Here is a 25,541-nt window from a genome sequence, read left to right as displayed (position 1 = left end):
AGGCATGGTAAGACTCCAGTAAAACAGCACCAACACCTGGTTTCAAAACCTCTGGCCTCTGCAAATGCCCCCTCTCTAGCCCCACCTGTTGCACACCACACATTGCGAGTCCTGGATCAGCCTGGGATTGTGCATGGCCAGCCTGCTTGCCGGAGCAACCACAAGAATTTGCACAGCCTCTTGTCTGGAAGCTGGACACTTTCACTCCAGGCCAGAGATCAATGGGTGTGTATTGGGTGGGGGAGGGGTTGGGGGAGTATGTGGGGAGGGAAGAATGACAGCCCTGGGATTGCCGGCTGGCTCCTCCCAAGCTCAGAGCAAAAGGAAAACAGCTCACCAAGATAACATTCCAGGCCCACATTCCAGGCCCAGCCCTAGCTTCCGCATGCAGCACAGCGGTTCCCAAAATCTCACGTGGGAACCAGGAAAAGGAGCCAGTCAGCCTGGGACTATCCCTGCCTCCTCCACCAGAGTTAGCCTAGCACTGGGTCTGGGCCCTCCTAGCAGGGACACTGCTTTGGCCACAGAGGTGGATTTAAACAAGTGGCCTCCAACCTTCTAAGCATGAGATCACTTTTTGCATTTAAGTGCAATCCAGGATCTACCTCAAACCCAAATACCCTGGCCCCACCTCCTTCGTGCCCCTTTTCTGAGGCCCTGCCCCTGCTCCCACCCTCCCCCATTCTCCCTCCCTTTCACCAGGTGGGGCACTGGGTTGGGGGGCAGGCTCATGTCTCAGATTAACGGTTTGGAATATGAGAGGGGCGCTGAGCTGAGCTTGGGGCAGGCAGTTGGAGGTGCAGGCTCTGGGATGGTGTTTGGATGCAGGGGTGCGTGGGGCTAGGGCAGAGGCTTGGGGCCCAGGAGGGGGGACATGGCTGGGGGAGGGGTTCGGGATGTGGGCTTTGACTGGGCACTGCTTACCTCAGGTGGCTCCTGGGTGCTGGTGCAGTGGGGCTAATGCAGGCTCACCCCTGCCCTGGCCCTTTATCACTCCCAAAAGCAGCCAGCAAACCATCTACATCCCCCGTTATGCCTCCCACTCTGCTCTGTGAAGATAGGATACACAGTGGGAAAAGGGGCACCCTGACATCAGCACCCTCCTCTCTCCCCCCTGCCCTGCACAGCAAACAGGAAACTCCCAGAGATGGGGGGGAAGCAGCTCCAAGGCAAAGGGCAGGAGATGCGCAGCAGTGCAGGGGAGTAGCTGAAGTGCTGGCACTTGCCAGCCTCTTGGCCAAACCAAGATCACCTGTCAGAGGCTCCAAGAACTACCAAGTAGATCCTGAGCTACTGGTTGGTGATGGCTGATTTAAACCTCTCTCATTCAAGTAGTGGGAAGGGCCACATGGTCACTCTCATCTCAGGTGAAACCCACTTTACTAGGGTCACATGGGAAGGGATGTGATCATCCAAACCCAGATAAGAGCCCCCACAAAGCACATGCCACTGCCCCTAACTAATGGGTGTTAGGTAGCTACATCCCCAGGACACAGTACCCTAGGGCAGGAAGCCTGGGTCCTTCCTGTGCAAATCGTGGAACACTGGGATAGTCCCCTCATCAGTGCGACTCTGTTCCAACATGCCTGACTACCAAGACAGAAACCATATTCCAGGTGCTGCCCTGGGGCACAAACAGTCCCTCGTCGCTGCAGGGAACCTAGCCAGTGCCTAGGCATGCACCCTCCCCAGCACCCAGCAGGGCTCCTACCCAGGACCCTCTTTGCTGAAAGGGTGAGTTTGTACTCCAGCGTCACTAGTAGGCAGCAATAGTAGGCTGTTACTCTCAGGTTTGGTCCTGCTATTAGTGGGTCACATCCCATGCCTACTGAACCAGCAACTTAGCCAGGTCATCAGGGCCCCATGATTGGCAGTGGATGGTGAATACTCAGCAGAGCAGGGCCCTGAAAATGTGGGGCCCAAGGCATTTGCCTTGCTCACCTTACCCTGCAGGCCATGGGGGAAATATCCCCATAATAATGCTCAACATCCTCTCACAACAGTGCGCCATTAAAACACACCTTTCAGAACATGGGAAAAATTGTTTGATTACCTGTCCTGTTCATTCCCTCTAGGGCATCTAGCATGGGCCACTGTTAGACAGTACTGAGCTAGATAGCCCTTTGGCCTGACCCAGTATGGACATTCTGATGTTCTCCCTGCACAGTATGCCCCCATTAAGTCTCTCCCCCAACCCCACGCAGGTGTGTTCCCATTATATTTGTCCCTGATGCACTTAAAATCCCCATTATTTCCTTCCCAACCATGCTCAGTTTCCCCATTGTATTTCTCATGTCCCCATTTTTCTGCCCCCCATCTAAAAAAAACTGCCCCCCATTAAATCTGCTACATTCTGCATCTTGTCATAATTCCCTCACTACATTAGTTGTGTCCATCAAAGCTCTTCCCAGTCAAGCACAGTGTCCCCCCATATACTGGGTAAAGGGGGATGGGACAGTAGACTTTAGGGGAGTGGCAGGAGCAAGGAATGGGAAAGGCTTTTTCTTTACTCAGACTATTCTTGAAATTTAAAAACATGGGCCAGGCTTCAGTCACCCCCAGTCACAGAGCACTGGGTCAGAGGGAGCTCTGGGCCAGACCCGGACCCGGACCCATGGGGCCTCTGCATGCTGCTGTGACCTTCTCCTAAAGGATGCAGGGGGTGGCCCCTGACCCATGTCTCCGAGCTGAGGGCTCCTGACAGAGCAGCCCTACGCTGCAGTGCAGTGATGGCACTTTCCTGTTTGAGCAGCTGTAAGAAGCTAAAATGGAAGTGGGCTGGGGCTGCCCGGCTGCAGCTTGCTTCCTCTCAAGGGCTGGAAGCTAACTACAAGCAGAGGGGAGGCATGAGTCAGTGCACAGAGCCGCCCCAGAGAGCTTGGGTGGGGCTGATTTAGCAAGAACAAAACTCAAGCCAGATGTGGGAACAGGCAAATTGGAGCAGCGCCAGGCTTGGCTGCGGCTGCTCCCCCACATCTGGCAGCCATCTTGAGGCACTGAAGTTTGTTTGGGAGGAAATGTGCCCCGTGACGGGGCGGGGGGAGAAAATCAGGGGAGACACTCCTAAGGGGCAGTCTAGGGCATTAACCCTTCCTTCACCCCACCCTCTAGTAAAGAGCATCTAGTTTGCTACAGGATATGCAGCGAAGTTTAACAAACTGAGCAGCCAGGGCTGCAGCATCACAGGGCTAAGCATGAGCCTTGTTATTCCTCACATCCCTGCTCCTGCCCTCTGGCACAAAGACTGTTATACAAAATGCCACCTGTAAGCCACTGTATGCCAGCATCAGGGCCTGGGGAGAGCTAAAAACACCCTGTAGAACTTGGGGGTGTAGCTGTGGGGCTACTTGCAACAGCTGTGCAATACATAGCACAGGACAGGTGTTTCCCTGCTAGTGTAGCTGCATCAGTGTAAGCCCTAGGGCAGACTCTGCCCCAGCCCAGGAGATGGTTGCAGGAAATAGGGGAAAGACACTGACCAAAGGCTGGTACTTTAGTGGAGACCACTGCTGGGGGGGGGGGGGGGGGCATAAACCCATGTAGACGCTCCAACCACAAGTCAACAGCCAACTAGTGGGGCTTGTGAGGAAACCGTTCCTGTTTGCTGCAAGTGGCTCTGGGGTATAGAATCCTACAACTGGAAGGGACCTCAAGAGATCAAGTCCAGTCCCCTGCCCTCATGGCAGGACCAAGCATGGTCTATATCATTCCCGACAGGTGTCTGTATTTATACCCTTCAGCCTTTACTGACCTCCGATCCCCAGCACAGCAAGCAAAGCCCGAGGGCCCGAGCCGCACATCATTGAGGGGTCCCCACTCAGCTCCTGCCCAGAAGGGAGGAAGGGGAGACCCCTCCATGCACCAGTGATGGGGGCAGTCTGGGTAGGTAGGCACCCTGCACACGCTCCTGCTATGTGCATGGTGCTTAATTAGCAGACAAGTATTGCCACCCTCACACAGGAGGCACTTTTCAGAGTTTTTTTAGAAACATACCTTCAAGCAAAACAGCCTGGGCCAAGCTGACAACTGATTCAGACAGCTTTAACACCCCCCCCCCCCCACACACACACACACTTTGTTTTACATTACCCAAGCACAAAAGACTAGTAAAAATCCCTCTTGCTTAGTGCTCAGATTCCTCTCCCTCCCCCCAGTTTTGCCAAACCTTCTAGAACTGTTTGTCTCTGGCTCCAGTACAAGAGCACTTGGCATCCCCTTGCTACACTCACTGCTGCTTTACAGAAGAGGCTCTATGGACTCCTTTTGCAGATGGGGAAAACTGAGGCCAAGAAAGGGGAACAGATCCCAGCAATCCTGACTCCCAGCCCCCACACCACTATAACCCACTAGATCCTGCTCCCCTCCCAAATCATTTGGCAGGGAGAGGCAGAGTGGTGACAGCACTGGCCAAAGGGCCCAGCCAGCAATACCACAGATTATGCAGCAGTTGCAGAGCAGAGGGGTGGAGCACCAGCCTCTACCCTAACCTGCTGCCCCTCCTCAGACAGGAACTGGCAGGCTGCTACTGCAGGCAGCCACGCTTAGGGCCCTGAACTTCTACATGTCCAATAGCTCCCTGGTATGAAGGTCTCTGTTCTCCCCTTCCCACACTCTTGAACTGAGGAGGAGAACGGGGCAGGGCCCTTTCTTGCCTGGCAGGGGCAGGAAGAGGAGAGGACGCAGCCGGACCTGAGCAATTTGCCAGAGGGCAGGGTTAGTTCCCTAGAAAGGGACAGAAGTCTGGTATTCTAACGACACCAGCAGGGTGCACACTGCCCACTTCACAGGCCTCAAGCCACTGAACGTACCATGAGCCCAGGGGTTTGGCCAGGAGCCAGAAACCCCACCCCTTCACATACAGCCTTAGCATTGGCTCCCCTTCCATGCTAGGGCCTACGCCCACTGCCCAGTCTCACCCCCAAGCGGTAGAGACTACTTCTACAGTAGCCAACAGGGAGACTACACTAGCAGCCGGATCACACCCCCACAGCATCCAGCTCAACACTACCACAAGGCTCACGTGTTGCTCCTGCTTCTAGCCCTGCTGGCACCAGTAGCTTGCTGCCCAGCCCCCCGTCCTGCTGTCAGGCGGCAAGAGAGCTACAGCCTCGCGTGGCCAAACCACACCCGCACGGAACGCGGCAGCCGGGCAGCAGGATGCTAGAGTGACTCATGCTTCCTGAGGGCCCCCAAAGAACCAGATGGATCCGATTAACCCAGCGCTGCCTCCTACAACTGCAGGACAGAAAGAGCGGGAGAGGCAGCTAGTCCCTGAAAACAGCCAGCCAGCCCCAACCAGCGAGCAGTGCAGTGCCACAGCTGCCAAGCCAGAGTCGTGGGGAGGGGAGGCAGCCTAGCTTGTAGCTGCAGTAGGTGCCTCTACACTAAGACCAGACCTCAGCAACAGGGAGCTCCTGCCCACATACCAGTGTGGCAGGAGCATGCTGAGACCTCATCCTCAGTTGTATGGGACAGATGGTGAAGCAGCAGACTCCCCCTGCCCCGCTGATACCATTCACCATCTCTCAGATTCAGCCAGTGATGGCATGAGCAGCCCTGGTCCTAGTTCAAATCTCAGAATGCACTGAGTTACACCCTTCTGTGTGCTGCAGGCCTGGTCTCTGCCTTGCCTCTCCCCATCCCCAGCTCAGGGATCCCCAGTCAGGCACAAGCTTGCTACACCAAGGGTGGGGAAATAAGCCACTTCTCTGCAGCCAGCCAAGCACCTGGGCATGAGTCAACAGCCAACCCTGCACTCCAGGCTGCTCCCTGGGAAGAGCCCTTTCATAGGGGACTCAACTGCTCAGGATTCCCCGCGCAGGGATAGGAGCTGCCTAGCGACCAGGAACAGGGCAGGTTAGGGCAAAGCCCTGGGAAAGGCTGTAGAAACCAGCTGGCAGCCTCTGCCATCCTGGCCGAGGAAGGGTCCTTGTAGAGAGCAGTGAGGGGGAAGACACCCAGGGCTCGGCTGTTGCCACAGACCAAACCAGGACACGTCAAGCACCCCAAGGAGCCCTGCCAGCCTGTTTGCTCCCCATCTTGTAGTGCTGGGGGCGGAGCACTAGTGGAGCCAGGATTGCATAATGCTAGGGTGGGAAGGTGTGTGGTGAGCAGCTGAGAACTGGGCACAGGCCGAAGGCAGCCCACTCAGACAGGGAGAAGGAGACAGTCTAGCAAGTTATTTGCTAGGGGTGGAGGGGAGAACCCAACAAGCTCTGCATAGGAATGGCTGGGCCCAGTTGCCTGCGGTACACCCAGCCAGAACCCACCTGGCTGCAGGGCAAAGCCCTGCCCACTGACACTGATAAGCTTATCAGCAGTAGGTGTGAGGGCAGGGCCAGAGCCCAGACTTGAAGTGACCACACCCTACCACCCAGCTTAAATATTGATTTGGGGCCTGGCAACTCAGCCTCTCCAAACTAATTAGAGGGATGATTCTCCCAGCCAGGGCCACCTCCCTGCACTCCCTTCATGCTGTGCTGACGGCTCTCACCTGTTTACCTTTTCCAGGCATGGGAGAGGCTCACTACAGCAGCTCACTCTGGGCACCATTAAAGTCAGAGCCCATCTCAACCCTGGAAGAGATGCACATGGCCCCATGCTGAAGGAGCCCATGGCCAGCCCCTGGGGAACAGAGCTCTGCTGGGGCAGAAGCAGCCTGTACAGACCTTGAGGCCAAAACTGCTCTGCCCAGATCCCCTGTTTGCCAGGTTAGGTGATGTGGCACAACACCTCAACAGAAGCAAGGACACTCAGCCAAACACTGGCTTCCCTGTCAGAGGCACCCACCCCATGCCCCAGGCAGGACCCTCATCCAGCCCACTGCAGCTGGTCCCTTGCTAGGGACAGTCCAGATTTTTTGCCCTTCCCAGGACATTAAAGGTATGTCTACATTGCATTCCTCTGAGAGAAGAATGAAAATGCAGACAAGTGAAAGTGCAAATGAAGCATGATTTGAATTTCCTGTGCTTTGTTTGCATAATTGCATCCAGCCGCTACTTTGAAATATGAACACTTTGTAGACGCAGTTAGTTTGAAACCTTTTAGAACAGGTAAGCTTCATTTTTTGAGTAAGCTTATTTTGAAAGAAGGGGTTTCTTTCAAAATAACCACATCTACACAGCCTTATTTCGAAATAGCAGGGGGACATGATTATGTAAATGAAGTGTGGGAAATTCAAATCCAAGCTTCATTTGCAATTTCACTTGTCTGCATTTGCATTCCTCTCTCGGAAGAGGAATGCAATGTAGACATACCCACAGAGGTACCCACAGCGTTGTGGCAACCCACAGCCAGCCCCCGAGTGCTGAGAAAGCATCAGCAAGCTCCCATCCAGTCCCACAAGCCCCGGTCCAGGAACAACAGATCTCAGGATACCAGCATCTGGGGGCTTTATTTTTCACATCACTGATCCAGGCTCCTGATGTTTGACCCCTGGTGAACAGTTCCCAGCAGCCCATGCTCCTACTGGCTGCTGTCCAGAGGCTGCTGTCCCTCACTGGCCAGTCTGTGCAGTCCCAGCTGGCGGGAAGGCACTGCCCTCACTTGAAGATCTTGCCCTGGTTGAAAGCTTTGCCGACGTGTTTGAATTCACCCTCCCACATGAAATATTCCTTGACCAGCGTCTTGCACTCCTCACTGTCTGCATCCAGCTTCCTCCAGGTATAGGACTCGTAATCCACCTGCCAGTCAGGGCTCAGCTAGGAACAGAGGAAAGGGATCAGCAGGGGGCAGCCAAGGAGCCATTCCCACTGGGTATGGCGAGAGACACCCATGGGAGCAGGTTGACCCCATGCCAGGACACTGACTGCCCCAAGCTGCATCTGCACCAGGAACATTTACCAGTTCCTAGGCCAGGAAGCCAGCACGGTGCAGACACACAGCTGCCTAGTGCCTCACCCTGTAGGGTGGCAGTGCAGAGTGAGGGGGTACCCGCTCCTAGTGGGGATGGCCAGACTTGCAGCACATGCAGGACAGGCAGAGCCTCACCGGGAAGGCCAGCTCCTGGCCACGGAAGACCCAGACACCAGAGATGATGCTATCGTTGTTGGTGCCAAAGAGGATGACGCTGGCAAAAGCGTTCTTCCGCAGCTTGTCCAGGCGCTGGAACATGCCTAGAAAGAAGAGACAGGAGAGCCGTCACTGCCGTGCCCCAGCCCTAGGAGACCCCCTCAGACCAGGGGCTGGGCTCTGACCTGTGATGAGGTTGCAGCTCATGAAGGTCTGGCTCAGCTCTTCGGGGAAGCGGTACTGTGCGTACCAGATAGACCAGCCGTCCTTGTCAAAGTGCTCCCAGAAGTAGGGTAGTGCCACCGTTAGCGTGTCCTCATTGGAGTACTTCCGCTTGAACTCGTCCATGATGAAGGGGCTGGGGCAGAATGGTTCCATCAGAGACAAGCAAGGCAGCTGCCTTCCAGACAACCTGCGTTTGTCCCACCTAGCCCCTCTTCCTGCTCAGGAGTTTAGAGCTGGAGGCAGAACCATGCACAGCTCATCTTCCAGGTCAGTGACTGAGAACCCATAGCTAAGAGCAAGGGAAGGCTTTGAGGGGGGCCAGGAGCATCTGCTCCAGCCTGCCCGGTGGGCCTGGACTAGACCAGCGGCATGGGCGTTAGGAGCCATGTGCACCACGTGCCAGCAAGGATCCTGGGCTCAGACCATAGGTTCCCAAACTGGGAGGTGTGAAGAGATTCCAGGGGGGCATGAGGAATCTCCCCCCCCGCCCCTCCTGCCACCCCGAAAGAGCCCGGTCTGGCCAGTAACAAAAAAAAAAAACAAAAAAAAAAAACCATAGAAAATACCATGCAAGATGTCCAGTATTTTTGGTTTTTCCTGGTTGGGTGTCCACCAGACCATGCGCCTGGAGTACTGGCACCTTCCCCCCCAGGTCCTGGGAATTAAAGGGGCCATGACTGTTTTGGCCCCGGTCAGTTCCTCTCCCCACCCCACAGGTTTTTGGGAGGGGCACGAGGGTTTCTCAAAAATGAAAAAGGGGGCGTGATGCCAAAGAGTTTGGGAACTACTGGCCCAGACAGTGCAGTGCAGCGCATGAAGCTATCCCAGGCATGCAGCAGGGCGTGGGATTAGAGTGACTCCAGCTCAGCAGTGCTAAGGCTCTGCCTGCCAGCTTGTAGCCACTGCCCCCTAGTGGCCAGAGGTGGCAGCAGAGGAGCCATGAGCAAAGATGCCCAACCTGAAATCTGACTCCCAGCAGCTTGCTTCCCTCCTCCACAAGGCAGGGAGGGGCTGGGCTCCCACCAAAGCCAACTCCTGTTTGTTCTGGAAAGACCACTCTGCCCTCTCTCATCCAGAGGCCCTCCAAAGCAGCAGGAGGGGGCTGGCTGGGTCCCCACTGTCTGGCAAAAACAAGAGCTGGTGGCAGTTTGCCCAGAAGAGGCCAGAAGAGAAGGAGAGCAGAGCATGGGAACTGGCCCCTCCCAGGGCCCAGCCCACCAGCACTAGAGAGGAGCGTGATTATTGCAGGGCAGCTGAAAGGGGGTGAGGGGGGGAGAAAGAGGTTCTGCATGCAGCTGCCAGATCTGGCCCCATCACCCCCTCTCCCTGCAAGTGCCCCACCAGCCAGGGCTGGTCCAGCCTAGAGAACAGGGGAGCACCTCTTGGGCAGGTGAGCAAAGGGGTCCTTGGACTTTGGCTCAGCAGCCAGGGCCTGATCACACTCATCCAGCTCCTCCTCAGGCTCAGACTTCCTCTCCTCTTTCTTCTCCTGCTTCTTCTCCTCCTTGGCTGGCTTCTCCTTCTTGGGCACATCTTTCTTTGGCTGGTTCTCAGCAAACTTCTTGGCTGCAGCAGAGAGAGAGAGAGAGAGAGAGAGAGAGAGAGAGAGAGAAAGAAGCCCAGTTCGGCAGTCAGATCTCTCCTATGCCCCATAGGCAAGCCTGGCAGATCGGCCTGAGACAGTCACGGCAGAAACACAGCTATTGAGGCCCTAACCCAGGGAGATCCAGACCACAGTAGAACATGCTGGCATTTTGGGGGGTTAATCCCACAAGGCTGCAATCTCTCAGAACAAAATTGGGGCAGAGCGAGTCCTGGGAGGCCCCACAGGGGAAGGTGGCCAGGAACTCAGAGTGCACAGACCCCAGCAACATCACTTCAGAGGGTCAGCAAGTCCCTGCCTCCCACCTCTTCTCCCCAGCCAAGCTTTTCTAGACTCAGCGCAGCCCCAGTTTCTAACCGGGCCAGAGCTGCTCACACCGTGGGCACTAGAACAGCAACACTCCCCTCAGTGGGGGGCAGAGGGCCAGTTCTCTGCCTGGGGAGCTGCTTACCATCAAACTGAGCCATCTTCTCACACAGCTTCACCTCACCCAGTACAGCTTTGAACTGCGGCTGGTTGATACAGGTCACAAACCAGCGATTGGCATTGCTGTAGGGCTGGCGGAAAGATGGCTCCAGCACCTGGAAAGAGGGTGAGATCAGCACAGGTGGAGCCAGCTCCACCCTAGCTCAGGACATTGAGCACAGAAGAGGAGCTTCCTGGGCATTCAACCCTGCCCAAGGGCCAGGCAACCACTCCAAGCCTTTGCAGCCACATTGGAATTCCTGCCCAGCCCTGCTACCTTGGTGCCCCAGCTGAGACTCCAGCTACAGCTCCAAGGCAGCAGGAACTCAGCCAATCTACAGTCCAGAAGCAGACCCTCCTGCCACTGCCTACAGCCCAGGCAGCAGCGCCAAGCTCTCGCACCTGCTTGTAGAGCCAGAGGAGCGCACACACGACAGAGATGTCAGCCAGTGTGATGCGCTCTCCCACCAGGAAGGTCCGGGTCTTCAGGTGAAAGTCCAGGATGCCCAGGATCCGCTTCACCTCCTCCTTGGCATACTCTGTGGCCTGCAGATGCAAGAGATCAGGTGAGCCCCACTGTGGCAGGGGCACCAGGCACTCACTTTACCACCATACACTGCCACCACATCCAGGAAACAGCTGCCGCCACCACCACCCACCCCTCCCCAGCATTCCCAGGAAACCAAGCACACACTAGTGCAAGACTGGGCACTTTTTGGCCTGAGGACCACATCAGCATATGGAAATTGTACGGAGGGCCATGAATGCTCATGAAGTTGAAGCTGGAGTGCAGGAAAGGCTCTTGGGTGGGCTCTAGCTGGGGTGCAGGCTCTTGGGTGGGCCCAGAAATTAGGAGTTCAGGGTACAGGCTTCCAGCTGGGGGTACAGGCTCTGGGGTGAGGTTGGGGACAAGGGCTCTGGGGTGCAGGAGGATGCTCCAGGCTGGGACTAAGCAGCACAAGGTGGCAGGGGAGTGGAAGGAGATCAGCACAGAGCTCAGGGGTGCAGACTCCAGGCTGTATTTACCTCCTCAAACATCTTCCAGAAGCAGCCGCAGCATCTCACCTCTTGCCAGCTCCTATGCAGACATGCAGCCTGGCAGCTCTATGCACTGCCTATGTGCATAGGAGATGATGGGGAAACATGCTGCTGCTTCTAGGAGCCACATCAAACAGGACAAGCCCAAGACCCTGCTCCCCAGCAAGAACTCAAGGGCCAGATTAAGATGCCTGACAGGCCAGATGTGACCCACAGGTTGTAGTTTGCCCACCACTGCTCTAGTGGTTAGAGCAAAGGAACCAGGTCACCTGAGTTCTAAACTTAGGTCCAGCCACTAACTTCAGGAAAGTCCTCTCCTCTGAGACAAATCCCTTCCTCCCCATCCAACGGAAGGCCTCTGAACTCCAAGGCCCAGGTGCTTGAGATGCCCTGCCACTGGTAGCTTGTGTATCACCTCTCCCCACCCTGCCTTCAGCTGGCAGGAGATGCAGCAGCTTATTATGCTTGGCACCAAGACAAGAATGGTCCTCAAAGCAAGAGGGAGCCTCAGGCTAGCCTGGCTCTGGGGCTGTTTCCTGAACAGGAGCCCAGCAGGGAGATAAGGGAGTTAGAAGTGCATCATCTCAGTGTGACCCTTCCTACCCCTCACCCATCCCAGTCCCGCATGAACAGGGCAAAGCAGCAAGTCTCACTGGATTACCATGTGGAAGAAAACAGGAGCCCTATAGCTATGGAAGTCTTCTGACCCTCCGGGAAGATGACAGCAGAGCTAGCACCTCCTCACACTGCAGACTAGCAACAGGAAATTCGCCCTTCCAGCTGCAGAGGTGGCACCAGTCCAAGAAGCAGTAGCCCCAAGACCCTCTCCTCAGCACGTGCCCATCTGTAGGAGTTAAGGCCATGCCAGGAGCTTCACTTCACCCTACTAGCCAGACTGCACCACAGCAGCCTGGACTCAAAGGCTCAGGGCCTCCAGCAAGCAGGAAGGAGGGCCCTTCCACCAACATTCCCTCCAATTTTTCCATACATGGGTGAAATAAGTTATGTGCAGATGTGTACCACTAGTAGAAACACAGGCTGTGGGTGCTCTGCTAATCAGCTGGGCAGCATTGGACTCTCTCCTGGGTAACTGCCCAAGGGCTCAGCTTACAGGGAACACTACCTTTCACTGTGGATGGGAGGAGAGCAGGGACCTTGAACAGCTACAGCTTTTTCCTTAGACATTTCTGGCCACTCTCACCCCCAGGCCTTTGGCGAGATGCTGGAATGGTGGACACAGACTATGGGCTCATGTATCTGTGCCACACTAGGGGTGATCCAGGTCACCGAGTGCTACCATCACATAGCTAGTGACGCATACCTCTAGAGTCCTGATCCTGCCTCATGGACAACTTCTAAACCTTTGAGTCTCCCGCAGTGGATGGTAGGTTCTGCTCCTGATAGTGCTGCTTGCTACCAGGGGCTCCCACTACCCTTCTTCCACACACACACAGGGATGGGAAGGAGCCAACTTCTTCTCTTGATGAATAAATCAGGTGCCACCTGTTCATGCCACTGACCTGCTTGTTGTAGTGCATGATGCCCAGCGTAGGGAAGACCCAGGTGCTGGCAGGAGGGACGATGTCACTGTCAGCAAAGCTCACCCACTGGATGATCTGGGCTGCTGTCTCCTTGGTGGATCCCCGCAGCTCATCATTACTCACTGGAACAGGAGAGCCAGCTAGTTACCAGCATGGGCAAGGACACCAATCCCATCCAGCCAAGACATGCCCAGCTCTTCCCACCCCAAACCTACACCCCCACCACCACAGACCAACATCTATCCCCTGCAGCACCAGCATTACCCACTCTGAGTGTGGTTGCCATCAGTGGACAGAAAGCAGATCTGCCCTAGCAGAGCCAGCAGCGGGGAGAGCCAAGCCCAGTCCCCAAGGGTACCACAGGGCAAGCAAATACACAAGTACTGATCCAACTACAGTTGCACTGGATATAGGAAGGGGCTGGCCAGTGCCATTAGTCCAGCAGCACAGGAAGGAGCAGCTGGATGGGGCAAGAACACTCTAGCTTTACTGCTAGGAGCAAGCTGGACAGGGTATGCTCTCCCCCACCACATTCCTTCATTCCCCACCCAGGTGTAGGGGGCTGCCCCCATGCCATTACCATAGTGTGCGATGGCGTTACTCTCAAACACACAGAATCCATCAGCCCCTTCAAAGGCAGGAACCTAAAAAGCAAACACCATGTCACCCCTTACAGAGCAACCAAGGCTTTCACCAGCCTGTGCAGCACCCCCTCACTCCAGCTACCCTGGCTAATTCTACCAGCTATCAGAGCACAGCCAGTTCCCAGACCCTTCCCTCCCTCATCTGACACACTGGTCACCCCAAGGGCATCTTGTTCCAACTGACATCCATCATGGACAGTCGGGAGGAGGGGAGAGAAGGCATTCATGGCCTCATTAGACAGCCATTCTTGCCCACCTGAAGGCTGGAATGGCTAGCAACAAAGAGGCAGGCTACATGGGAAGCATGCCTTGGAGAGGAATCACTCAGAGTTTGCCCCTTCTAAGCTTACTTCCCAAGTTCATGCACAGCTGTCACTTGTGTCCTGCCCAAGGGGCAAGGTGACATGAGCGACTACCACACTCTAGCTACCAACATCTTCCACACCACGAAATGCAATTCAAAATTGTTTGAAGCTGATCTGCCTGCTACCAGACCAGGTGCGCCCCTCACCCCATAGCCACCATATATCCCTCACATGGAGACTACAGGAGAGGACAGTGACTCCATGGGACATCTGTTTCTCTGACATGAATGATTCGTTACTGGAAGTCTGGCACTATCCAGCAATACCCACTGCCCAAGCCTGCTTCTTACTCAGCATAAGGAGGCACATGTAACACTGTTACTCACCTTCCCAACAGGGAATTTCTTCAGGAACTCAGGGGTCTTGTTGGTTTGCCCAAAGTGGAACTGGGGTGGAGTGGAAAGGACCTTGATCTTAGCCCCGCTGTACTGGGCAGCAATGAGGGCTTTAAATGCCCGCCAGTTCTCAGGATAGGTGTAGAGAGTCTGTAGGACACAGAAAATGAATCAAGTATGAGAAACACAGGAACAAGTCACCTCCTTAAACTCAACTGACAGCACCCTGATTTTACCAGCCTTCATACCAACCTTTACCTCCTTTATACCTTCATACCAACCTTTACCAGCCTTCATACCAACCAGACACCTCCTTTACCTCTTCAGCTACCATCACCTCCCAGGTATTCCCCCACCCCCCACCCCCCATCCACCAGACAGTAGCTCCCTTCATCTACCCTGCCAGGTCCCTCACCAGTTCAGGGACAGCACCTTCTCACAGCCACTATCCTACCTCCCAATACTCCCCCTGAAATTATCACCACCCCAGATCAGACAACCCCCTTTGCTTCAGCATTCCCCACACATGCACAAAGACCTCTACCCCCACAGACCCAAGCACTCCGTGCAACATGTCTAGCCTGTCATTTTCACTGCTAGCTTTGCCATGCACCCAAAGAGCCATGCCTCTCTTTACAGACTCATGCTGAGCCAATCCCATCCATTGCTCCCATCCCACTGACCAAACTCAGAAGCCAATACCCTCCCTTGGCCAGTTCTCCACTAGAGAGGCACACAAGGACAAGAAAATCCAAGTCAATGGTCAACACCAGGTACCCCAGCACACTCAGAAAGGCTCCTCTCCCCCGCGAGCACTATACCCCCCCAGCAATACCTAAATTATAGGGCAGCCCCGAATACCTCAAAAAAAAAGGACTCCAAGGCAAAAACACCCCCCTATAGTAGGGAGTCGTTGGGGAGGCACAAACTCGCACCCCCTAGCAACTGCCCCATAGCAGCAGGAGCCTTCTCACACACCCCGACAGCTTCTCCTCTCGCGTTAACCCCCCCGGCCCCTAGGGCCGCCTCCCTGAACCGCTCGCTCCTCTCCAGCCCCACCTCTCCTTCAGCGGGTCAGCCCCCTCCCCACCCAGTCCCCAGGGGCGCACCCCAGCAATAGCAGCCACAGGTAAACGAGCCCACCCGCACCCCAGCCCTGCCCTTCCCCCAGGCCCGGGCCAGCCCGCCAGGAACGGATGGGGACGGATTGCCCAGGGAGAGCAGGGACACGCAGAAGCGACACACTTACCCCGGCCGCCGCCATCTTAGCGAGCAGAGAAAGGGAGGAGCGCGGGGCGGGACGGCCGTAAAGGAAAAGGAGACGAGCCACAAAGCAAGACGCCGCACGCCCAGTCGCAGCGCGACACAACACTACTCGGCGCCTTTATAGGGCGTCACCACGGGGCGGGGCTTTATACACGCGACAGGAGGGGCGGAGTCTCTGGGAGCCAAGTGCACAGAGAGCTGCGTAATGGGAGGGGCCGGACGTGGATTTGAAACTCCAACCACGTGGGCGCTCCCCGGCCCCTCCCTCTGAGCGCTAACTTACCCTCTTAATTCCTCCCTCCCCTGCTTGGCTCGCTGCCGCGCTTCTGCATGAAGTGGGAAAGGGCACGTGGCCGCCAGCTGGCGGGGAGGGAGGGGCAGGACTGCTGGGACAGGGCTGCTGGCTCTGTGGTACTTGCTTTGGGCCCTGGGGTTGCTCCCCCAGCTCCAGCTGCCCTTAACTTGCACCTGGTGTCTGCCCTCCCCACACCTCCTAAGGTAGCTTGCTCCCTTCCAGGTCAGACACCACAACCTGGAGTCAGCTCCTGCACCAGTTCTTCAGGAGTGAGGCCCAGGGTGCCACCTGGCAGGGGCTGAGAGAGGTAGAGGCTGTAGAGGGCATAGCTGGAGAGGTGCAGGTCTTGGCCAGTAGCTCCCTGGAGCAGAGCTTGCCCCAAACTCTCTCTCTGTTCTTTCCTGCAGACCCCCCCACTCCTGCAGCCAAGTCCGTCATCAAAGGGCACCCAGCATGCTCTTTAGGATAGGTTGATGCGAGCAGCATGTAGAACTCCATCCATGTGTGGAATAACTTTTTTTACATGCACCAAGGCATGTGCAGATGAACACCACCAGTGGAAACACAGCCAAGCAGCATTTGAACCTCCCCTGGGGGAGCTGCCCAAGCACTCACCTTACAGGGAACACTGCTCACAGACTAGCTAAAGGCAGGGGTGCACAACCCAGTATTCCTGCATTGCTGGATTAGAATAGCCCAGCCTCCCTCCCCAGTGCTAGTCTATCATTTGCCTGTAGCTATCCCTATCTTGCCTTTTAGACTACATCTACTCTGCAGCAGAAGGTCACCTCAAGCTAGAGCAACTCCAGCTACATCAATAACATAGTTGGAGTCAACATCCCTTAAGTTACTGAAGGCTCTATGTCACACAGGGTTGATGGGAGAAACTCTCCTGTGGACTTCCCTTACTCTTCTCATGGGAGTGTGGGGGGGGGCAGGGGGGCAGAGCAACATGACAACTAGAGAATGATCTGTGGTCCATTTGGCAGGTCTTTATTAGACCCCCTAAATCTACTGCCAGTGGTTTGACCTCCCAGTGAGGATCTGGGGTGTGGTGCAGATGTAGCCTTAGGAGTGTCAGCTGGGGGGGGGGGGGGGGGGATGAACTGCCTGTGTGAATACAGCTCCAGACCATTGCCAGACTACAGCCAGTAACAGCAGCAAGGCTCTCTGGGAAAGGCAGACTGGCAGCTATACAACACATGGCATAAACTAAACAGCCACACAATTGTGCCTCCCTTATTACCCACATGTAAGGCTGAGGCATCACGCAGCCAGAGTGCTGGTGAGCAGGACAGCCCCCTCTGTGCTAAGGAAAGGAAGCCACAAACCCCAGCCAAGGCAGCTGGCCGGCCCTGCTTTGAGGGGTGAAAGACAAAATGCTGCTTTATTAAAACAAATGAACTTTTATTGGAGGTGAAGAAGAAAGTACTGGTCTGTCAGCCACCCTCTGCCCCCAACTCCCAGCTGCTGGGTGGAGGAGAGTGGATCTGTACCCTATAAATACAGCAGTAGGTACAGAAGCTGGCCTGGGTACAGCTCAATTGTTTCCCAGTTGGAATCCCGACATGCAGCAAGAGGGATGGTTTTATATTTCAGCTCACAAGACCTGAGTGAGAAGAGAGAAGGTTGAGATCAAGAGCAGCCAGAGCCCGGACCCACAGGAGGTGCTGTTGATCCCCTGCTCCACACCATTAGCCCATCACAGAGGGGAAATGCCCACACTGTTCCCAGGACACATGTCAAGCACTCTACAGCAGAGACTCACGCCACCCAAACCCAATGTGAACTCAGCCAGCTCAGCCCATCTAGTTACTCCCTCCCGACCCTAGAGAGGAGACTTACCCAGATAATCATCCATAAGGGAACCGATTGCAAACTGCAAACCAAACACAGAGATTAGTGTTGAAACAGAGACGGTGAGTTGCCTCTACCTGAGCAGGGCTGCTCATCCCCAGTATTTTAGCACCCCCTGCTGGAAGAGGCTGGGAATGAATGACCTAGCCCTCTTGCTCTGCTCCCTCTTCCTTGCTGGGAGAGGCTAGGGCTGGATTAGCCATGAGTTCCTGCCCCCAGTTCCATGCTGAGAGCTGTGGATCTACACGCGTGCATGCACCATATTTGAAAGAGGCACCAAAGACTCACAATGTCATTCTTATCCACTCTGGTCCCCACGATTTTCAGCCGGATCTCATCATCCTGCTGGATCACGATGTCCTAGAGACATGCAGCACTAGAGTGAGACCCATTTACAAACTTCCTCCTTTTCTCAGGCAGAGGCCAAAAAGGCTAAACACAGAGTTGCACATAACTCCAGCAAATAAAGCGTGTCTGATATGGAGGAAGTAAAATTCTCCCCACCACCCATGAGCCTGTTCCAGCATCTCCCTTGTCCCCAGCTGAGTCTCTCTCCCTCTCCACGCACCCCCATTACACCACAAGCTCCCCTCAAAACACCATCTACCCAGGACTCACCTCATCCACTGTCTTGTAGCAGGGAGGGTTGGAGTTTGGGTCAAATTCCATCTCGGAGGGAATGGACTGAGAAGAGAACAAGAGTCAGTGAAAAAGGAGCTCTCCATATATCACCCTACCTGCTCCCAAAGCTGCCTCTCCCCAGCACTGTGCTTACGTGTCGAGATATGAAACAGGACATGGGCCCAATTTCGGTGAAGAGTCCAACCTATAGGAAGCAGAAGCAGTGATTCCATTAGCATATACAGGCAGTCCCTGGGTTACGTACAAGATAGGAACTATAGGTTTGTTCTTAAGTTGAATTTGTATGCAAGTCGGAACTGGCTCCAGATTCAGCCGCTGCTGCTGAAACTGACCAGGGGCTGACTACAGGAAGCTGGAGGCAGAATTGCTCTGCCCCCAGCTTCCTGGAATCAGCCACTGATCAGTTTCAACAGCAGCTGAATCTTGAGCCTGGGACAGAACAGCTGGGCTGCCAGGTAGGTCCCTGCAGGACCAACCCGGCAGCACCCCAGCTGCTCTACCCCAGGGTCCACAACAAAAGCCTGGTCTGCTGGGGGGGAGGGGGCACTAGCTGCGCCCTCTCTCCCCCCCAGCAGACCAGGGACATGGGGAGCAAAGCCGCAGCGGTGGCGGGGTCCCGTGCCTCTGAGGCTTTGCTCTGGCAAAGCCTCAGAGGCGCGGGACCCCACCGCCACTGCGGCTTTGCTCCCGGTGTCCCTGGTCTGCTGGAGACGGTCCCCAGCAGACCAGGGGCACCCGGAGCAGCTTTTCTCACCCCGGAGGTCGAGGTGGCAGGACCGCTGCGCTCTGGCCGGTCCCGCTGCCTGCGAGCTCCGGGGCGAGAAAGCCCCATTCGTAAGTGCGGATCTGACATAAGTCGGATCCGCGTAACTCAGGGACTGCCTGTACACATGGAGGTTATCCTGTTCCCTCATCAATAGCTACACCCTCTCCAGCCCCAAGACAGCCACTGCTCACACCCTGGGACTCAGATACTAGTCAGACAGAACAGCCTTCGCACATTCCTCCCAGAGCTGCTTTGGGGTTCCTACATCCTTGGTACAAGGACACCGCATAGTCCCAAGCTAGGGATCCACCCACAGGTTTAGCTACATGAATCACCCTTTCCTTCACCGGCCTTGAAGAGAACAGGATTGTTTGCATTGACACAACCATTGTAGCTCAGCGTTATGACAATGGCTATAATCTGATCTCATGCTTCAGAGCTTCAGCAGAAATCAGGAAGGAATAGTTTCCTCCAAATGCACAATCTGTGTTAGGCTGGGTTCCCCACTGCACTTTCCTCTGAAACAGCAGAGACTGGCCACTGCTGGAAATGGAACACTGGGCATAGTGGGCCAGGACTCTGAGATGGTCCAGAGAACCCTCTTCCTAAATGCCTGGCTTGGGCACCATGCTCAAATTGCCAGACGAGTCAGGAAGGAATTTTCCCCTCCAACTCAGACTGACATGGACCTTTGGAGCATCTTGCTTTCCCTTACAGACCTGCGCATGTAAATCACTTGCTCAAATCATCTGGGCATATCTTGCCAAGTCAATTCCCTGCCACTCTGGGTCCTCGGAGGGGCACTGGTAACTGTTTGGTCTCTCCTGTTCTCTGCCCGGGGCTCTCAACTTTTGAGTTACCACAGGACTCAAGTAATTGGATTCAATGCAGGGGTGTCTGGGTGACTTCTCTGGCCTGTGTTATACAGGAGGGCAGAGGAGATGATATAATGGTCCTCTCATTATATACTCCACAAATTCATACAAATGCACCCCACCCCTGCAGCAATGGCTTACCTTGTTGACCTGTGTCACCACAGCATCCACCACCTCTCCCTTGAAGGGCCGGAAGACAATGGCCTTGTACTTGACAGGGTAGAGCACGAAGCCACGACCCGGCTGGATGACACCTGCCCCAATGTTGTCTATGGTAGTGACTGCAATGACAAAGCCATATCTGGGGGAGAGTGGGAACCAGCTCTGTTAGAGAATTCACAGGCAGAGAACAGGACAAAGAATGAGCTGCAATAGAGGGGACTTCCCCCATTCACCACCAGGGGCTAGGTTCTTCCGGTCCCTCCAAAACAGCAACCCTATCCCCTTCCTTCCATGAATCTGCACCTGTCCTGGATCTCCAACCCACCACCCCACTGCTTCCCAAACCCTCCAAATACATTCCCATCTCCCCCAGCCTTGTTACCTCCATCTCAACCCCGCACAGACCTGTCCCTCCAGACTCTCCTGCCCCTACTCACTTGCCAGTGCAGGTCCCCTCCACCTCTGTGAACAGCTTCTGCTTGACAGTGTTAAGAAGATTGGGCCCAAAGTAGCGTGGATGCAGCAGGATCTCATGCTCCAGGGAGATCTATGAAAAAGGGGAAAAAGGAGAGACCTGTCACTAAGAGGGGAAAGGAGGCAATCCTCAGCCAACCCCTCCCTCCCTTCCTTCCCCACCTCATGGCAGTAAATGATGGGGCAGAACCTCAGTGCCCCTGGGGCAGAGGGAACAGTGGCAGCTGACATCCCTCAATTTGGGGGAAGGTTCCCCCTGGAGCACAGGGAATGGTGCATGCTGGGGCCCTGGAGAGAATCCCCGTGGGGGCAGAGCCAGTAATGCATTCTGGGACTGCAAAGGGGGACAGGAAGGAGGAGGCAGCTGATGCACTTGGGGGTGGGTTGTTTGGAGGGGGGAGTCGAGGAGCAACTGATTCTGGGGTGAAAGGGCTACAAGCACAGCTGAGCCTCAGGGGAAGGATTGCCCAGGCTCTGGCGGGGGGGGGGGGCAGCTGGCCCCCAGAAGGGGGAGAAGATTGCCCAGACCCCTGTCATGGGGAGAGGCTGGCCGCCGGGGGAGTGGGGGAGAAAGGCTGTCCAGGCACTGGCGGGGCATGGCTGGGGCCTGGTGGGGGGGCAGCTACTCCCCAATAGATCTCCTGGGCGGAGACCGTCACTCACGTGGTAAAACATCTTCCAAGAGGCCGGGACCGGAAGCAACCCGCAGTTATCCCCACCCACCCAGGCTCCTTCCTCACTGGCCTGCGACACACAGGTGTACTGAGCATGCGCACCCGAACTGAGCATGCTCAGTAACAGCTGCTGTTGCTGCGGCCCTCACAGGGATTCAGACTCTGCTTCCTGTCGGAATGTGCAGCTTCGCGTGTACTGAGCATGCTCAGTTAGCTCCGCTGGCGCCACTGCCCTTCTCCCTGCCCTCACTTTATGCGTTCTGCCGGCTGCTTTTGGCAGGGAGTTACAAAGGGGGCAAATTGCCGCGCGGGGATGGGCAGGGTCTGAGCAGGGTACAGAAATACATTGACCAGGGTGAGGCAGAAGAGTGGCTGGAGGGGAAAAAGGAAGGGGCGTAGGAACAGGGGTTTAGCTTAGGGAACAGATACTGCCAGTCCCGGAGGGGCGGGGGGGGAAAGGGGATTAATACTTATCCGGGTGGGATGAGCCACATACTCAGTGTGCAAAGACAGGGATGGGAGTATAGAAATGGGGGGTTATTTTCCCTTTCAGGATACTATGTACCTGTGCTGGAGAACAAGGCAGATTCCTCGCTGTGTTCTGAAAGTTACAACTGTCCTAATTCATTGGCTCTCACTGGTAGACCTTCAAAGCGACTCTCTAACTACACTGCTGCATGTTCAGGAGTCTGGATGCTGTAAAATATCAGACATGCAGAGTCTGAGGGAGTGTGTAACACATTTTGAGTATTTAAATGTCTCTTATCAATGTATAGGACTATGTAGCACTTTAAAGACTAACAAGATGGTTTATTAGATGAAGTGGGTCTGGCCCACGAAAGCTCATCATCTAATAAGCCATCTTGTTAGTCTTTAAAGTGCTACATAGTCCTGTATTTTGTTTCAGCTACACCAGACTAACACGGCTACATTTCTATCTCTTATCAATGTATACGTCAACATGAAGTCTCATTACAGTTCATAAATTTGTGTCTTATTTGCTGCTGCAAGTGTTTGAATTGCGCTCCCGTCCTTGCAACCCATTTGTTCCTTTGCAAATGTTATTTCCTTTACTCTGAACACTTCATCATTTACCTATACTATCATTGTGCAATGCATGTCAAAAACCCTGTTTGTTTTTATTTTAATAGCTAATGCTGAAAACTTTGAAGTAAATAGTAGTTACTGGTTTTAGCAATTTTATCTGTGTTTCTATTATAAGGTGCCACAGGACTCCTCGTTGCTATTATAGCACTTGCTATATGTTTTGTACTTTGATTTGTAACTTAGAGGTTTTTATTAAACTTGTGCTATAAAAAGAAAAAAGTAGATTTCTGCTGGGTCTGTTACCTACCAGCTCTTTGTTCTTAGAGAATGAGGGCATAGTCTGTCTGACCCATTAAAGACCTTTTCCCCCGCTCCCACCCCCAGTCTCTGCTTGCACCAAAGCTGATCAAAAGACTTGGAAAATGCAATGAAAAGGCAAGAGAAGATAGATCTAAACCCCTCTGAAAGCTCCCCTAGACTCATGTGCATCACTTCCTTAATATATACAATGGAAACCAGAAAGTCCAAGGCAAGAACTGCATTGAACTCCGGGACCCAAAAAGAATAGAAGCATTGCCTGATGGACATTCCTGTTTCAATTGCTAATGAACTCATGCCTACATGCACCCAGATAAGTAATTGTCAGACCAATTATAGTAACAAGCATTTTATTGGTATCCAAAATATAGGTTGAACCTCCATCACCCTTGGACTGGTGGCTGTAAACAAACTATGGGACCATGGGCAACTGGCCACATCCACAAGTAGACATCTGGCAAATAAAATCATACTGGACCTGGATGTTGCTGGACCAGAGAGTGCCAGAGTAGAGAGGTTCAGTTTGTACTGAAGCTGCTTAATTGTATTATGATGTCCATCTAAGGCACAGAAAAACCTACAGCCTGCGTTAATTTAAAAAACAAAACAACAACAAAAAACAAATCTCTACCCAGGCTCAAGAAAGGGTTCTGATGCTTGGATCCAAATTCTGCATCAGTTCCATTTAAGCAGCATATTGATAGAGTTATCAACCCCCTCTTCCCAGAAGAGTAACCCTAATAAATGAGCATACCCAAATTAACAGGCAGAGCTGGTAACTTGTCATGTGACTAATTTCCTGTCTTGTTTTCAACAATTCATTTCGATTATTTTGCTAATCAAATAGTCAATTTGTATCGACTATTCAATTAGCCAAATAATCAAAATTTTACATCCCTAGAATCTATGCAGAAGAGTGAATGCTTGCTTTTGAAAACATCTTGGAACAAAAAGCAAATTGTTTTGGTTTATACACCAATTTATAATAATATAGCTTTTCAAATTACAAAAAGGCTACGTCTACACTGGCCCCTTCTTCGGAAGAGGCATGCTAATTTCTAACTTTGGAATAGGGAAATCCGCGGGGGATTTAAATATCCCCCGCGGGATTTAAATAAACATGTCCGCCGCTTTTTTTCCAGCTTGGGGAAAAGCCGGAAAAGAGCGTCCAGACTGGCGCGAGCCTCTGGAATAAAGCCCTTTTCCGGAGGATCTCTTATTCCTACTTCAGGTAACTTCAGGTAGGAATAAGAGATCCTCCGGAAAAGGGCTTTATTCCGGAGGCTCGCGCCAGTCTGGACGCTCTTTTCCGGCTTTTCCCCAAGCCGGAAAAAAAGCGGCGGACATGTTTATTTAAATCCCGCGGGGGATATTTAAATCCCCCGCGGATTTCCCTATTCCAAAGTTAGAAATTAGCATGCCTCTTCCGAAGAAGGGGCCAGTGTAGACGTAGCCAAAATGTGTGTATGTGTATTAAGTCAAGGCAAACCTCATCCCTTCAAATTTGCTACCTCTGGACCAGGGGATGTGAACAGCACCTCTGGACTGGTGACAGCTATGCTTGTTGCTTATTCCTCTGAATTTGCTGCCCCTGGATGAGAGGATGTGAAGTGGCAAATGATGCTGGCTAAGCAAATAGTGACATACTATTACCGCTACCAGAAGCAAAATTGGAGGGATGCTGTTCATGTTTCTACACCTGTCCTTCAGAGAAACTAACCTGTAGTTCTGTGCACACGCGTTCCTCAGTGCTCATTGTATAGCTGCACTGGCCAGAGGACTTCACGGGGCGCTCTGGCTCTGGCAGGTGAGAGAGGAGCACAAAAACAGTGAAGGGTGGGGCAAAGAGTGATTGACAGGAGGCGAGTTATACGAAATCCTGTTTTATTAGGTAGTCAGGTACAAAAATAAACTCTGGAAAGCAAGGAACACATGTGCCTGAGTCAGCAGCTCCCGCCCCAGCCTTGTGCAGCCTATTCCCCTGCCCCAATCTGGGAGGGGGCCCTGTAGTTCCTCCCCCAATTCCCTGTCAGAGATTCCCCCCTGTGAGTAGAAGACCTCAGTTCCTCCATCGTTTTCCAATTCACCATCAAAGGGGCCATGAGACCCCCTGTATCAAATCCCTGATCAACACTCCTGGGAGCCAAGCTCAAAGGGTGCTTACGCCAGTATGTCCCAGCTTTCCACTACCCTTCCCTCTGCCAGCACACCCCACTCTCTACCAAATCCCCAACCACCACTTCCCAGTACACAGAAGCACAGGGGTGGGGAAGATCCAGCCCATGGCTCCCTTGCTAGGATCCTAAGTACAGAACCACTCATGATGCTTTAAGCAGCTGGCTGTTCTCTGTTCTGGATGCTGAACAGGGATGGGGAAGCTTTGCGCTCTGCTCCTGCTCCCCTGCAAAACCTCTCAGTTCCCATTGGCTAGTTTCTGGCCAGCAGGATCTGAGAAATTTTGGGAGCAGTGGCAACATGTGAAGCCTTCCTCTTCCCCTCAGCACCAGAACAGAGCCACATGACGTAACCAGGGATTGCAGCAGACGGCAGTGAGGCTGCCTCAGTTTCTTGCAGGGCTGCTGACTAGGAGCCACCTAGGTAAGTGCCTCCCAGCCAGAGCCTGCCTCTGGCACCCCAGCCCCTCCCCCTGCACACAATCTGCCCCAGATCACCATCCAAACCCTCTGCACACCCTTTCCCCAGGTCACAGCTCCCTCCCAGACTCTGCATCCCCTCCCATACCCCTTCTCCAGGCCAGAATCCTCTTTTGCACCCATACCTGCTCCCAGATCCTGCACTGCAAGACCCTGCCCCAGGTCACAACCCTGTCTCTCACCCAACTCCCACATCCTCTCTTGCACCCCAGTCCCCTATTCCAAGCTCCCTTCTGCACCCAGTACCCCCTCCATAGAAGTGCGGCCCTTGACCACTTACCAAAT

The 25,541-nt window shown here is 54.1% G+C and overlaps 2 protein-coding genes across 5 annotated transcripts; both read right to left on the bottom strand.

Annotated features, from left to right (window-relative positions):
• Positions 1 to 7,374: 7,374 nt before the first annotated feature.
• Positions 7,375 to 15,631, bottom strand: EEF1G (eukaryotic translation elongation factor 1 gamma). Its single transcript, XM_006113570.3, has 10 exons — positions 15,476 to 15,631; positions 14,218 to 14,376; positions 13,463 to 13,526; positions 12,862 to 13,004; positions 10,706 to 10,849; positions 10,290 to 10,419; positions 9,615 to 9,801; positions 8,196 to 8,368; positions 7,990 to 8,114; positions 7,375 to 7,700 (listed from the first exon to the last, which is right to left on the bottom strand). The coding sequence occupies exons 1-10, from the start codon at positions 15,488 to 15,490 to the stop codon at positions 7,542 to 7,544; spliced, it is 1,299 nt and encodes a 432-aa protein (XP_006113632.1). The 5' UTR covers positions 15,491 to 15,631; the 3' UTR covers positions 7,375 to 7,541.
• Positions 15,632 to 17,173: 1,542 nt separating this feature from the next.
• Positions 17,174 to 21,250, bottom strand: POLR2G (RNA polymerase II subunit G). 4 transcript variants are annotated; one of them, XM_006113567.4, is made up of 8 exons: positions 21,227 to 21,250; positions 20,527 to 20,636; positions 20,069 to 20,228; positions 18,420 to 18,470; positions 18,263 to 18,328; positions 17,933 to 18,004; positions 17,633 to 17,666; positions 17,174 to 17,396 (listed from the first exon to the last, which is right to left on the bottom strand). In XM_006113567.4, the coding sequence occupies exons 1-8, from the start codon at positions 21,236 to 21,238 to the stop codon at positions 17,383 to 17,385; spliced, it is 519 nt and encodes a 172-aa protein (XP_006113629.1). In that variant the 5' UTR covers positions 21,239 to 21,250; the 3' UTR covers positions 17,174 to 17,382. The 4 variants fall into 4 exon arrangements, with proteins under 4 accessions (XP_006113629.1, XP_006113631.1, XP_006113630.1 ...); XM_006113569.4 differs by lacking the exon at positions 21,227 to 21,250 and adding an exon at positions 21,092 to 21,215 and having other exon boundaries at positions 20,069 to 20,208; XM_006113568.4 differs by lacking the exon at positions 21,227 to 21,250 and adding an exon at positions 20,726 to 21,009 and having other exon boundaries at positions 20,069 to 20,208.
• Positions 21,251 to 25,541: the final 4,291 nt, after the last annotated feature.

Source organism: Pelodiscus sinensis, chromosome 11 (genome assembly GCF_049634645.1).
Source record: "Pelodiscus sinensis isolate JC-2024 chromosome 11, ASM4963464v1, whole genome shotgun sequence".
In the NCBI taxonomy this organism is placed as follows: Eukaryota; Metazoa; Chordata; order Testudines; family Trionychidae; genus Pelodiscus; species Pelodiscus sinensis.
This window is presented reverse-complemented; position numbering and strand designations above follow the sequence as displayed.